The 14,061-nt window shown below is 42.8% G+C and overlaps 1 protein-coding gene across 1 annotated transcript in view; it reads right to left on the bottom strand.

Moving 5' to 3' along the window:
- Positions 1-1,315: 1,315 nt before the first annotated feature.
- NTRC (NADPH-dependent thioredoxin reductase C) overlaps positions 1,316-14,061 on the bottom strand; it is a 37,700-nt gene continuing 24,954 nt past the window's right edge. Inside the window, exons 8-10 of the mRNA XM_087389653.1 lie at positions 2,397-2,501; positions 1,902-2,032; positions 1,316-1,709 (exon numbers count right to left, since the gene is read on the bottom strand). Coding sequence (XP_087245779.1) covers positions 1,649-1,709; positions 1,902-2,032; positions 2,397-2,501 — 297 coding nt within the window. The 3' untranslated portion in view covers positions 1,316-1,648. The remainder of the gene's footprint in view (positions 1,710-1,901; positions 2,033-2,396; positions 2,502-14,061) is intronic.

Raw genomic sequence — 14,061 nt, 5'->3', positions numbered from 1 at the left:
ACCTTCAATTTGTGTGCCATTCGCGAAGCATGATACTCTAGGTTTGAGAGTGACCACTAGAAAGGCTGGAGTGCTTTTGCCAGACATGGCTACTAGGAATCTTCTACAAGCTTTCCACAAGGGGTATTCGCTTGCTGCATAGACCACCATCTCAATTGCTTGCTCCTATTCGGAATCTCTCTAAGTAGTGAGCCGTGAGATCCGAGACAAGTGGCTATCATATAATTGGCGCCTGTCTTTCTTTTGTATTTTCATTGGCAACTCCCTTTGGAAGCTGTCTGTATGGTTTTTCAAAGCATTAAGAGAATTTACTCTTTTCAGGAGAAAAAAAAGCGATGTATATGTTCTCTATAATGTGTCATAGTGTGATACTCTTAACTTACCCATGAATTAACTAGAGATTTAACTAGGTGTGGTCTAATATGGCTACATACATTTGGATAGGTTTGGCTAGACTCATCTTATTTTAAGGAAATCAGCTAATTTGTAGTTCACTCTGTAGTTAACCATGTTTAATGATATGGGGCCAAGGTGAATTGATTGGGGGTGCAACCAAGTTTTGATTAGCTAGAGCTTGCATGTGTGTTGATGTGGCTTACGCATGTGGATCTCATTTGGAACAATCATGTGGCATTTTTATCGTGTCAAAAAGTATAGCTTGAGACGTATTGGGTTGACTTGTAAACGTTATTTTTAAAATAATGTTGACGGCAAGGATGGTTAAAGAGAGGTGTGTCCTTGGAAAATAACATTCGTCAAGGCAAGGATGACTTAAGAGAGCGGAGGTTGATTTACGTGAGTTAAGAGAGCCAATATTATGCTGCTTTTCCAAAAAAGCAATCATGGATCAACTAACACCTTAGAACATCGATTCAACATCGATTCACGAAGAGACACCTGAAAGACTGATCATCGCTCATCAAACCATTACATAATTCATATTTTTTCTTAGAACTTTCACTTCAAAGCGAGAAGAGACTCCTCATATCCACATTGCTTCTCTACATTGTGGGAAAGCTTTTCCTACCAGAAATATGTTATAATTCATATTCTTCTATTTCTTTTCAGAAAAGACACTTCAAATCCAATGCAATTATCACCAATTTTAATGAAACGACTTATAAACATAATTGTCATGTCATCGTCATATGTCTCTGTGTGTGTGGACCACAGAAAAATAACACAGTAAAGATGGCCATCCATGCTTGCATCCCTTACTTGATTTTCATCCTTAAAAAACCTGGCCTCCGCAAAGCCTCTATAAAACTTTTAGCAAACACATGACAACGTACCAATTGAAATTATTGATCGGCTGATTTTTTTGCAAAAATAATGGCAAAACACTGTTTTACACTGAAGAAAATTACTTCAAGGATTTCACTCTGATGTCAAATTGCAAGCTTGGCTCTGAGAGATTTCTGAAATAATGGTAACAACAGCAACGTCTCAATGGAAATTAAGTTACAAAGCCTAGATTACACTCATTGGGAACAATTTTTATGCGCTTAAGGCAGTATTCAGCTGATTGACCGAAACAAGCTTCATCCTCCTGCTCAAAGAATCCTGTTGAAGAAGTAGCGAGACACCTATATATTGACCTTACAAAGTTCAAAATTTTACCAGATGCGTGCCTATGCATTAAAATAGGTCACTTGTTTGTTTCAATAAATTCTCGATAATCCTTCTTCATCTTCACACCAGACATCGACCTGCCACGGATAAAATCCACAGTATCTTTACTAATTCCATGGAAGAAGACTCTTAAAGCAAGCATGTGAATGGAGTTAGAAGATCTAAATTGGATATCTAATCAAAGGTTTTTCACCTGACACTACATCAATGAAAAAGAAATCAAACTGTCAAATGAAGATGAAGAAACTTTATCAGATACGATTGCTTACTTCAGCATTTCCTTGTGCTTGAAGAATTGAACGCAAGGTGTTCCCATGATCCCAGCTGCTTCAGCAATCTCCGGGTCTTCCTCTATGTCAATCTCAACAAAATGCAGCTCCTTTTCATATTCATCTATGACCTGCATGTAAATGGTAATGAACGATCCCATATATTCAGTTTAATACCAATGAATATCCAAGAATACAGCAGATTTCCACGATGACCCTCAAGCATATGATGAGAAACCAAGCGCTTGGTAATGCACAATATTCCTATCTACATCACTTGTCTGGATCCGTGAATCTGGTACTGTACTTGTAGAAGCTACGGGTCGCATAGACTTAAGTATGAAACACTCTGGTTGTTGTCTTTTTTCAGCTCATATCAGCCATCTTTGCAAGCTTTTGGAACAAAAACCCACGTTAACACAAGCACATGCCTACACACAACAGTATCGCTGTATAGAGCCACCAAAAAGTAAACAAAAGGCTTGGTTCACTTACCTTACCAAGAATGGGCTTCAATGTTCTGCATGGTCCACATGTCGGGGAAGTATACAATACGATAATTAAACGAGGACTCTCATGGTAAAGCTTCCGTAGAGCATACTGCATGCAAAACAAAGCATATCATTAGATATGCCTTCACATTGTTCTGCATACTGACAGCTTAAAATAGTACCCTTAGATTTCCCTAGCCTTAATGGTTACTGCAATGCCATATTCGTCAACCGGTCAATGAAATGGCGTACTTTTCACGACTGTGCCTGCTTCTCAGGAACTCTTCCAGGGGCAACAAATAGTGCGAAACCCAAAGATGAAAGCTTCAAATGAGTCATATACACCTCTCTCTCTCTCTCTCTCTCTCTCTCTCTCTCTCTCTTTTCTGTTCATCCGTAGCTCCATCCTGTCCGCTTTCAGCATCAGCCCTTAGCCAGCAGAGCCGCCAGCAGCGAGTGCAGCTCTACCCCAGCCAGCAGAGCCGCCACCAGCGAGGGCAGCTCTGCCCTCAGCCAAGCAGCGCCCACCAAGGTCACCAACAACAGCGCTTCCACCACAGCCAGGTCAGCGGGGAGTCAGTGGGAGTCGGGAGTCACGAGGTCAGCAGGGCTTAGCTCGGGGCAGGTCGTACAGTCCAGGTACACCCCAGGTTAGGCTGCGCCCTTGGCGTAGCTCTGGGGGATTAGACCCAGTCAAAGGGCTATCAAATTTGCGCAGGTCAGTCCCATCGCAGAGTTCCCGAAGCCAAAGCTGTTCCCCTTGATTCCAGCTAACAAGAAGCCATCCTATGCTGCCGTGGCTTCAACACCCTCCCCCTATGCCTTGATTTATCACAGATTTCAGAGCAAGTTTGACCCAAATGAGCAGGTTTATTTCATACACAGAGATGTAAAGCTCTACATTGCTTCTTTCGAGAAGGCAGTTTCAGAAATAGAGAGCAAAGGCAAATAAGAAGCAATCTAAGAAGTTTTCCAGAATGTAATACTGCAGCTCCTGCACCACAGCTTGTGACCAAATTACAAGCAATTGTCACCACTCTGCTCAAATCTATGGAAATTACAGCAACAATGAATCGCCAGCCCAAACATTACGCCACAACCTGGCATTGTACCGCCCCCGTTGGAGATGGGTTTTTGCTCATTCTCCCTGGACAATTAGGGGCAGGAGGGTGAAGCCAGTGTGTGATTGGAGCAATTGAACATTGGCTCAGCTCATCGTCATAGAAGAGGGCCCTCGATGATGCATGCAGCTTCCTGGTGCAACACAGCCACTTTTCACCATGCTTGGCTCCCTTCCGCCAGATATATGCCAGCCTATACCAACGTGGAAACCTGCTCTTAGAGCAACCTCTGTGTTCTGACAACCACCACCAACATCACCAAACACCCAACACAACAACACCAGATCGACAAATGTGATGTCTATGAAGTGGTCAAAGAGCAGGAAGCTATAGCAAGGAACAAGAAGATTTTACATGTTGGGGGATTCCACGACAGTTGCCTTAGCTACTTTAAAGAGGAAGAGGATTGCAGTGAAGAAGATAAGATTATCCAACTCAAGAAGGCGATACTACAAGTCGAATGGGATGAAAATGACATAAGCCTTGTCACTTGGAAGGGAAACCAACACATGTTTATTTCAAAGAAAGGATTTTAAGAGTCAAGATTATTAAGACAAACCAAGAAGCTGAAGGGTACAGAGTTTGGATTTCTGAAGAGCTCACTCTGACTCAGCTCAAACAAAGGACAAGTAAACTCACCAAAGTGAAGGAAGCACGTAAAGAAGGCAAATGGGTGGTCTATCAAGGTGGGAAGGCACTCATTCGAGATTTAAAACCTAAACCCAAAGACTCTCAGTCTACTCACACCACTCTTAGTATAGTATCTGAATGTAGTCATGCTATAATCACTCGGGGCTGAGCTGCTATATGCACTCCCCCATAGACTCCTCAGTCTTTAACTGATGTTGATGATCATTTTGCCCTTTGTCTTATAGGCCTGTGAGGTCTTTTGTAGATGTTAATATATCTTTCTTTCTCTCTCTCTCTCTCTCACACACACTTTTTTTTTTTGTGAAACCAGTAACTATATTATTAACATGAAATCAATGTACATTACATTAGACTCCAAAAGAGAGCCTAATGGAAGAACTCAAAAACAGTAAGAAAACACTTCAAGGCTAGTAGCATCCAAGTCCCTCGCAGCATAACTATCATATAAAGATTGCTTGAGGGACATTCTGAAGAAAGCATATGCCTGAGGAAACTGTTGTCCCATCCTAAAATGCAATCTCTGTGTCCAAATAGTCCATAGTACCCAAAAACGAGCCCAGTGAAAGAAAAGGAGGAATGGAGACATCTGAGATGAGAAGCATCCAAACATCCAGAAGAGTTTCCCGAATCTGATAGAGGAAAACCGAAGCCGTAGCAAATGAGAGACATGAGTGATCAATATCCGAGAGTGCGGGCAAGACCATAACAAATGTCTCACGGTGATGAGAGCAACGGGGGCAGGAAGAGGAAGCAATACGACGTGCTGCCAATTTCACCCCAATGGAAAAAGCTCCCACTATACACCTCCAAAAGAAAAGCCTCTGTTTCAATGGCAATTTAGCTTTCCAAATTTTCTTGAGTTGTGATTGCCACCAAGATAAAGGCCTATCCAAATTCCAAAGAGTGTTGGCATGCTTATCAATCCATGGCGGTGGAAGAAGAAATCTGTAGACCATCGAGGAGGCCAGATTATGCATTGAAAGTAAACAGGTAGCGGGAGATAAGGAAGTCAGATTCCAGTCCAGTAATCTGTCCTATACAAACAGTGGAGGAACAGGAACAAATGGCTGCAACATAGTTGTAAGTATTCTCCAAATGGGCCTATGATGCAGACCCAAGGGGAATGTCCTGCAAGCTTGTGGAAATGAAAGCACATAACCATGTTGATCCACAACATCTCCGACAAATCTTATGCCCAATTTCATAAGATTATATGCTTTAATAGGTGCCTGTAAAGCAAGAGGCGATTCAAACACCTTGCTCCAATGGATGCTTTCCAAGCGAAGAGAATTACCATGATGGGAAGAAGCACCTGACCATTTAGCATAAGAGAGAATTCTCTTCCAATCATGAATAAAAGCAGTAGAAATAGGACAACCAAGAATTTTCCCCTGAAATGTGGTCATGACTGCTTCCCAGTGATCTGTAATCCAATGCCCATATGCATGAGACGTCAGAATGCATGGGAAGTAGTCGCAAAGCCTTTTTGTGAGATTTGCTTTTCCAAAATATCTCTATAGCCTGGGACATATAGGAAGCCAAATGCTTAAAAGACCAGGGAAGAAGAGGCAAATAAAATTGCACATATGCCATAATGATAGACTGTACTATTTGAAGTCGAACATGTAGAGGCCAAGTGGACAAATGCCAGTATTCCAGCTTCTTGTTAATCTTTTGAAGCACCCATTTGAGCTGTTGTTGAGGGGTAATATTCCAGCCAATGGGATACCCTAAATGCCTCACAATAGTATGGAAAGAAATAATGTGGCCTGGCCAGAGAAGTGCATGCCAATCAGCTTCTTTCAATGCTAGAAGATTCGATTTTTGAAAGTTAATATGCAGTCCAGTAGCTATGCCAAAATCATTCAGTGTATGCATCAAATGAGAGAGGTCACTTTGAGAATTCCTGGGCATGAAATATGAATCATCAGCATATGCCTGTGCAATAAACGGCTGTGCCCCTGGAATTTGCAAGCCATGAAGCTGCCCTGTATCTGCAAGATGGCCCATATGCAACAATAACGGATGAGTAGCAATGGCATACAGTATCGAACTAAGGGGGCAACCCTGTCTCACTGAGCGGGTCATAGTCCATGTTCTTGACAACCCACCACCAAGCAAACACTGTGCAGTGGCATGAGAATAGAACCAGTAAATAATATGGACCAGCCGAGGGCCAAATCCCAATTTATGCATATCTCAGAAATAAAATCCCGATGGACAGTATCAAATGCTTTCGCAATGTCCACTTGCAGAATGAGAACATCTTGTTTAGAATATTTGGCATACTCAATTGCAAGCAAAACATTGGAGATGTTGTCAGTAATCTGCCTTCTCGGAACAAACCCATACTGCTTGGGATGAAGTCCTGCTTGCAAGATAAATCGAACCCTGAGGACAATCATTTTGGCAATGAGTTTGTAAATGACTGGCATAAGAGATATGGGCCGCCAATCAGCCATTGTCTCACACAACCTTTTTTTGGGGATCAATTTGACAAGGCCATGTTTCCAAGAAGGAGGAAGAGATTGTTCTGCCCAAGCATGATTGATCATAAAAAGAAGAGTGTTCTTGAGATCACCCCAAAATGCACGGAAAAATTCAACAGTCAATCCATCCCAACCAGGAGAGCTGCCTTTACGTAAATGACTCAAAGCATCATCCTGTTCATTAAGCATAAAGGGCTGCTCCAATGCATGAGCCTGTTCCCGAGACAATATAGGCTGAACATGCATAAGAAATTGAGACCTAGCTGCATTCACTTGCATCGAATAATCAGGCTAAGGAGAAAAGAGATGCTGGAAATCACTAGAGCATTGCGATTCCAATTCTGATTTGGAAGTGGTCCAGGTGCCATCATCTTGCCTGATTCTGCAAATATCCTCCTTTCGCCTATCCACATGCAGGCTTTTAAAGAAGGCTTTGGAGGAGCAGCCCTTATCCAAAAGGGGTTTCATACGAGCTCGGATTTGCCACTTCTTTAATTTGCGAAGATCATTTTGATGGATGATATGAACCGCATAAGCACAAGAATCCTGTTCAGAGGAGGTGAGCTGCCTATGAGAGCTGATTACATCCATTTGTTGCTTGTGAGATTGAGCCCATTTCAGCTTAAGCCTGAGGTTTCCCATGTAACTTCGTCCATAATCTTGAATAACAGCCTGCAAGCGATGGGCAAGACTGACCCAAGCGAAATCCATGTCCTCCTGAGCATGTAAGAGGAGGGGACGGACAGCCACTCTCACCATGTTTTGAAATTGTTGATGAAGCAAATAAGCACTATTAACATGGAGTAGGCGACGACCAAAAAAAGGCATATCATCTGTCAAACGTGCTATAGATAATGTCAAGCATACTGGAAAGTGATCAGATAGTAAGAGGGAATGATCAACCCATAGTGCACATGTGAAACTAGCATACTGCTGAGCATGCAACAAATACCATCTGTCAAGTTGAGCCCAGTAATGAGTAAAGGCATTGTGACGGTATGTATAACCCATATCTCTATCCCTTGTTGAGAGCCATAATCTTATGCATGCAAGAAAGAAAGCATATCCTCCCAATGTCGAAGCTCAATGGGAATCATGTGAGAACGATGAGTGGTGTTGTCTTAGATGGCAGGCAAGTTATTAAAGTCTCCACACAAAAAGGCATTAGATAGCCATGGATATTGTTTGAGGGAGGCCCACATTCGAGCTCTTGTCGCAGAAGTTTGAGAGGCATAAACAGATGCTATTTCATAAAGATCAGCATGACAGATGCATCTGATCACCATCCATCGACCCTGGGGGTCATTGTAAGCAACCGTGGGCTGCATATCATGTTTCACCAACATGCATACCCTCGAAAAATGCATTGTACCAGCATAAAAGATGTCATAACCAGCAAAGTGGCCTTGTTGGCCAGCCAAGAAGTGTTGGTTGTGTTCCTGTAAAGAAATCACATCGGGGTGCATTCTATGTACATAGTGCCAAAAAAGTCTCCACTTACTGACATTGCAAAGACCTTGAACATTGTATGTAATGCAAGTAATTGAAGTAGACATAGAAGATATGTACAGCCGAACCAAAAAGCATAGTAAATGTATAAGCTGTCAGGCCTCAGCCATGACATCGACGTCCACCTGGCCTCCTGGATCATTAGCTCTATAGTCCTCATCATTGTCACATACAGGGATGCCCCTCTTGAGCACATCAACCCACAGTTGAGAAGTGAGGCTATCAGTAGGGGTAGAGGCCTGACCAGGGGTGGAAGTAGAGGCATCCCAATGGCGAGATTGTAACGGTCGTGGCTTGAGCGCAAATACCTTTTTGGGTTTCTGCCAGGCACCCTGGGGAGAGGCATTAGATTCTGAAATTTTGCCCTTTTCCTTATCCTTTTGCTTGGCTGAAACCTGGACCACATTTTCTTTGGGAGGGACATATTTAGATGCCACATCACCCAACTTGCTAGGCATAGCCTTAGGCCCCGGACCATAAGTTGGAGGGGAAGTATTTTCTGGAGCAATAGCTGTAGGTGGGAGCTGATGCAGGATTGCAGGACACTGTGAGGCTAGGTGGCCAAACTTATGACATGTGAAACAAGCACCTGCAAATACTCCCCATTTCAAGTCAAAATATTTTTCGCCCAAGGGAACATCCTCCACCTCTACCGCAATAGAAGGAGGGGTTGGGTGATTTGTATCCCAAAGAACACAAAACCGATTTCGATTACCCGAAGGGCGGGGCGGGCATACAACTTGCCCCAAAGTAGCTGCCAGACTTGGTAACTCAGCCCTCATATAATCCGGAAAATCCACTACCTCAACCCATACAGGGCAGTGATGTCGAATGAGACCGTGATAATCCTTTTTTCGCGACCATGGCATGACATGTACCATTTGTCTGCCATAGAATAGAGGAGACATCTCCAATATCTGTTGACGATATGAGGCATCCAAAAAGTGCACTTCATAAAAACCTCGAGAAGCAAAGTATACTCCTTCAACAAAGCAACCTCCCAACAAAGCCTGAACCCACTGAGCTACATCATTTGCTGAAGGTAACTTCCCTGGGAAGAAAATGATAACTGCTTGCTGAGAGAACTTTCAGAGAGGAGCAACCAATGAGGGAGGCTTCAGCTTTTACTTAAGGGCTGGGGGAGGTTTGGCCCACTCCTTCCGGCTGTGGTGAAATTCATCCTTGAGCATGTCGAAAACATAGTGAGCATCTACAGAGGTTGAGGTAGAGAAATCGACTTGCTGTCTTTTGGAGTCCCGGGACAAGTCCTTCCGGGAATAACTTTTAAGATGGTCTTCCATGGAGGTAAACACGGCAGGATTGATGAAGTGGCAGAAAAAAACCAGAACTGTACGGCAGGTTTGTACAGGGCAAACAGTACGGAGAAAGTATGGGGCAAACAGTGCGGGCAAGACGGGACTGTACGGACCGTACGGATGTACGGAGGAAGTTGTACGGAAGGAACTGAACCGTACGGGGATGCTGACAGGGCACACGCAGACTGTACGGAAGAAGAAGAACTGGACGGAGATGCTGACGGGGCACGGGGAGACTAGACTGTATGGAAAAGGACAGCGGTGTACGGATGTACGGAAGGGGCTTCAGAAAAGGTACAGCGATGGTGATGCAAACAGGAATGGGAATGTTCGGGGCTGTGCAGGGGTGAGGCAGGCCTGTTCATACGGCCGTACGGTAAACGTACGACGACCGTACAGGTGTACGGACAGGAGGGAAAGTTGTACGGGATCCTGGCGAGGCTGAATAGCAGAGAATTACAAGAAACAATCCTAAAAGCAAGGACAAGCAACTAGTTACAAGCATAAGAAGATATCATTATATGATCTCTCTCTCTCTCTCTCTCTAACCGTCAAGAACTTGAAAATTCTTGACCCCTCCACATCGGAGGAGATTTTTGTATTGATGATTAGGTCCCATGGGTCATTTTTGGCCACCCGAGGACGATAATAAATTCTACTTCTACTTCTACTTCTCTTTGTCTCTCTCTGACACACACACACACACACACACACACACACACACACACACATTTATGTGAAATCCATGTTTTTTTATATTAGTATGGAGATGCTGACGGGGCACGGGGAGACTAGACTGTATGGAAAAGGACAGCGGTGTACGGATGTACGGAAGGGGCTTCAGAAAAGGTACAGCGATGGTGATGCAAACAGGAACGGGAATGTTCGGGGCTGTGCAGGGGTGAGGCAGGCCTGTTCGTACGGCCGTACGGTAAACGTACGACGACCGTACAGGTGTACGGACAGGAGGGAAAGTTGTACGGGATCCTGGCGAGGCTGAATAGCAGAGAATTACAAGAAACAATCCTAAAAGCAAGGACAAGCAACTAGTTACAAGCATAAGAAGATATCATTATATGATCTCTCTCTCTCTCTCTCTCTCTCTCTAACCGTCAAGAACTTGAAAATTCTTGACCCCTCCACATCGGAGGAGATTTTTGTATTGATGATTAGGTCCCATGGGTCATTTTTGGCCACCCGAGGACGATAATAAATTCTACTTCTACTTCTACTTCTCTTTGTCTCTCTCTCTGACACACACACACACACACACACACACACACACACACACACATTTATGTGAAATCCATGTTTTTTTATATTAGTAAAAAATAGTCCGCAAGAAGGAGACATCCACTTACAACATCTGAAAATCTCATTATATGACAAACATGCAGGATAATCACGATCCCACGCATGCAGGTAGTCATAAAAGGATTGTTGTAGAGATGCCTGGAACAAGTGATACTTAGCTAGGGAGGAGGGATCACCAAAGATCCTATGGTTGCAGTCCTTCCATGGAGACCATAGTGCCCAATAACAACCCCAATTAAAGAAATGATCAAACCCTTGCCTAACAAGATGAACACCAAACAGCTAGAATGGCCTAGCACTAGGGAAACGGGCCTGAAGACGCTGCTATACCAAAAACAAAAAGTCCAGAGATGCTGGGCAATGCCACTCCCGAAAGGATAGACATCGGGGACAAGTGGCAAGAGCAATATGTCGATGAGCCAAGATCTGTCCAAATGGAAGAACCCCAAGCAGAACGCGGCATTAAAAAATCTATTGCCGAAGAGGGAGTTTGCAAGTCCAAAATTGTTGCAACTTTTCGTCCACCCCCAAGAAGTACGTGTGATACATTAAGTGCGCTTTGCATGACGAGAAACCCAAGGAGAAGGCAGCAGAACCTTATACAACGATGCAACAATGATATCAGCTAACAATACTGAACAACAAGTAGCATCATTTGAGTGAATGGCCCAAACTTTACGACGGTTTAGAATCTCAAACAAGGCACTAGCTGAAAACCATGAAGCATCTGTGACAGCTATAAAACTACCAACGCGTTTAAGCACATCATCCACAAGGCGTATGCCTTTTAACCAAATGAAATAAGAACGGTGGGGCTCTTGCGATGCCAACAAGTAAACACCTTTGACCGATGAAGGCTCTTAGCACACAAAGAGTTTCCAATGACAGTATCCCTGCCATTCATTTAAGGGCAGAGAGTATGTGCTTTCAATCAAAGAGTGAGTGACAAATGGACATCCCTTGACCTTGCCATCAAAGTGACCCATAATAAAATCCCATTGTGTAGGCTGCCAGTGACCAAAGGCTGCAATAGAAAAGTACAAAAGGAAATGATGTATCATGTATATCCATGACTAATTACCCTGCATGGAATCTCACTCTATTGGTAATGAAGGTCACTTGAGGTTCTCTCTCTTGAAAGAGTCCATTCATCAATAATATCACCTGCCAGAATGCCAGGGCTTTACTGTCTTGATACAACCAATAGATGACAAATCCCAAAGATCTCACAATCTGCGAAATGAAATCCCATTATATAGTATCAAATGTTCTAGTGATATCCACTTGCAATAAGAGTACATCTTGCTTAGTGTACTTTGCATATTCAACCCTCAGCATTGGCAATATTATCTCTAATGTGTGCGCGGGCAATGAACCTATACTGAGTAGCATGTAAACCCTCATGCAAAATACCTTTTATACGAGTCACTATCATCTTAGCAACCAGCTTATAGATGAAAGGCATGAGTGTAATTTTACTCCACAAAAGACACACAAACGTTTTCCGAGGAATAATTTTATCAGCCCTTTCTTCCAACTAGCTCACATTTGTTGAATTCCCAAGCATGAATAACCATAAATAAAAGTGCACGTGAAATGGCAACCCAATATTGCAAAAAGAACTCCACTTTAAGGCCATCCCTACCCAGGAATTTTAATCTGCCACATGATCTGATGGTATCTTTCAATTTCAAGTTGCATAGCCTGTTAAGGAGGTAGAATTTAACTGACATGTCAAAGAAATTCCTGCCGTGCAGACCTCACAATATGTGACGGAATAACAACATTCCCAAACTGTTTGGCAAAGTGACTAACACATGCCTTAGCAAGTTGGGCCCACAAATTGGCCTAGTTACCATCCACATTTTAAACTCTGCAAATGTTTGCCATTTGCCTCTTATAATTGAATGGAGGAGCTCCCCTTATCTGTAAATGCCCTTTGCTTGGCCTTAGCTTTCTCAACCTTTCTACAGTCATTACATTGTAGGAAACGCATAAGCTACTTAAGTAGCCTCAACATGAGATAATTCCCGAAAGTGGCTGCTTTCTGTCAAGTCTTGACAAGTGCTTTTAGCCTTGGCAACATCCTCCCTAAGAGTATGCATGTAATTCTTGCCATACTCACGAATTACATGCTGCTTACAGGTAACAAAGACAATCTATATCTATGTGCATCATGCACCATTTCTTTGTATGCCTCATGCTACAAATAGCTATTATTTATTAGAGCCAATTTTTTATCTAGCAATCTATCATTTTGCATATCATAAGAAGATAGCTGCAACCTAAGAGGAGAATGGTATGAATGCGGGAAAGTATAATCAGCCCACATATTACAAGTGAATACACCATATTGATGTGCATTAAGCATATACCAGTGATCCAGATGGGCTCGATAAGTGGACTACGCATTATGTTGAAAGATATAGCTGGAACCAAAAACTCTAAAACGAATCTGTATTCAGCTTTGAAACCCTAAAGACAAATCACTGTTGGTAGAAACGCAGCCTGGATCTTTGATTTGCAGCAGATAATCACCAAGATACATTTCGAATTTCATAGATAACAGGAAAAAATAGCATCTAACAGCTTCATCTGACGAGGAGACGCAACAGATTTCTTCTGGAAATCAAAACGAACTGAGAGAGGGAAAAAAAGAAGAGAGATGCTACTTCCATGCAATATTTTTGCAATATTTCACAAGAACTTCACGAAAGAACTGGAGAACACAAACTGAAATCTGAAAATCAGAATTGCAGCACTTATCTCAAAGATTCTTCGTGATAGAACAAAGGGAGAGAAGAAGGAGATGCAGCACACACAACACTAGGGCCCAGAAATAAAGACTGGACCCCCCGGAAGGTCTTTATTGCAATGCTACTTTTACATAAAAGCCAAGCTTTTTATGCTTTCTTTTTAAATCTAGTGCTTTTGGTGCCTTTTTTTTCTCGTGGGCCCTCCTTTTAAAGAGGCGTCACTTTGACCATTCTTTTAGGCCTTGTGGGATCTGCTTTTTTTGCTTTTCTCCAGACTCGAGTCCTTTTTGCACTCTATTAGGTCCTACACCTTGCACAAATAAGTTCCAACACTTTAACCCATTAGAGGTTAGCGAAATGCATGCATTCCTAGTTCTTGGACTAATCCTAGTCCCTTGTGGGCGTCCCCACAGTTCTCTTTTACTAATGCAAAGCAAAAGTAAAACAAAGCTTATTCTAGTTAATCAAAGTCAACTTGCTTGACCATCGTCAATACAATAAAGATTCCTCTTT

The sequence above is a fragment of the Dipteris shenzhenensis genome, chromosome 18 (genome assembly GCF_047967505.1).
Source record: "Dipteris shenzhenensis isolate YYH24624 ecotype China chromosome 18, Dip_SZ_1.0, whole genome shotgun sequence".
NCBI classification, from domain to species: Eukaryota; Viridiplantae; Streptophyta; class Polypodiopsida; order Gleicheniales; family Dipteridaceae; genus Dipteris; species Dipteris shenzhenensis.
This window is presented reverse-complemented; position numbering and strand designations above follow the sequence as displayed.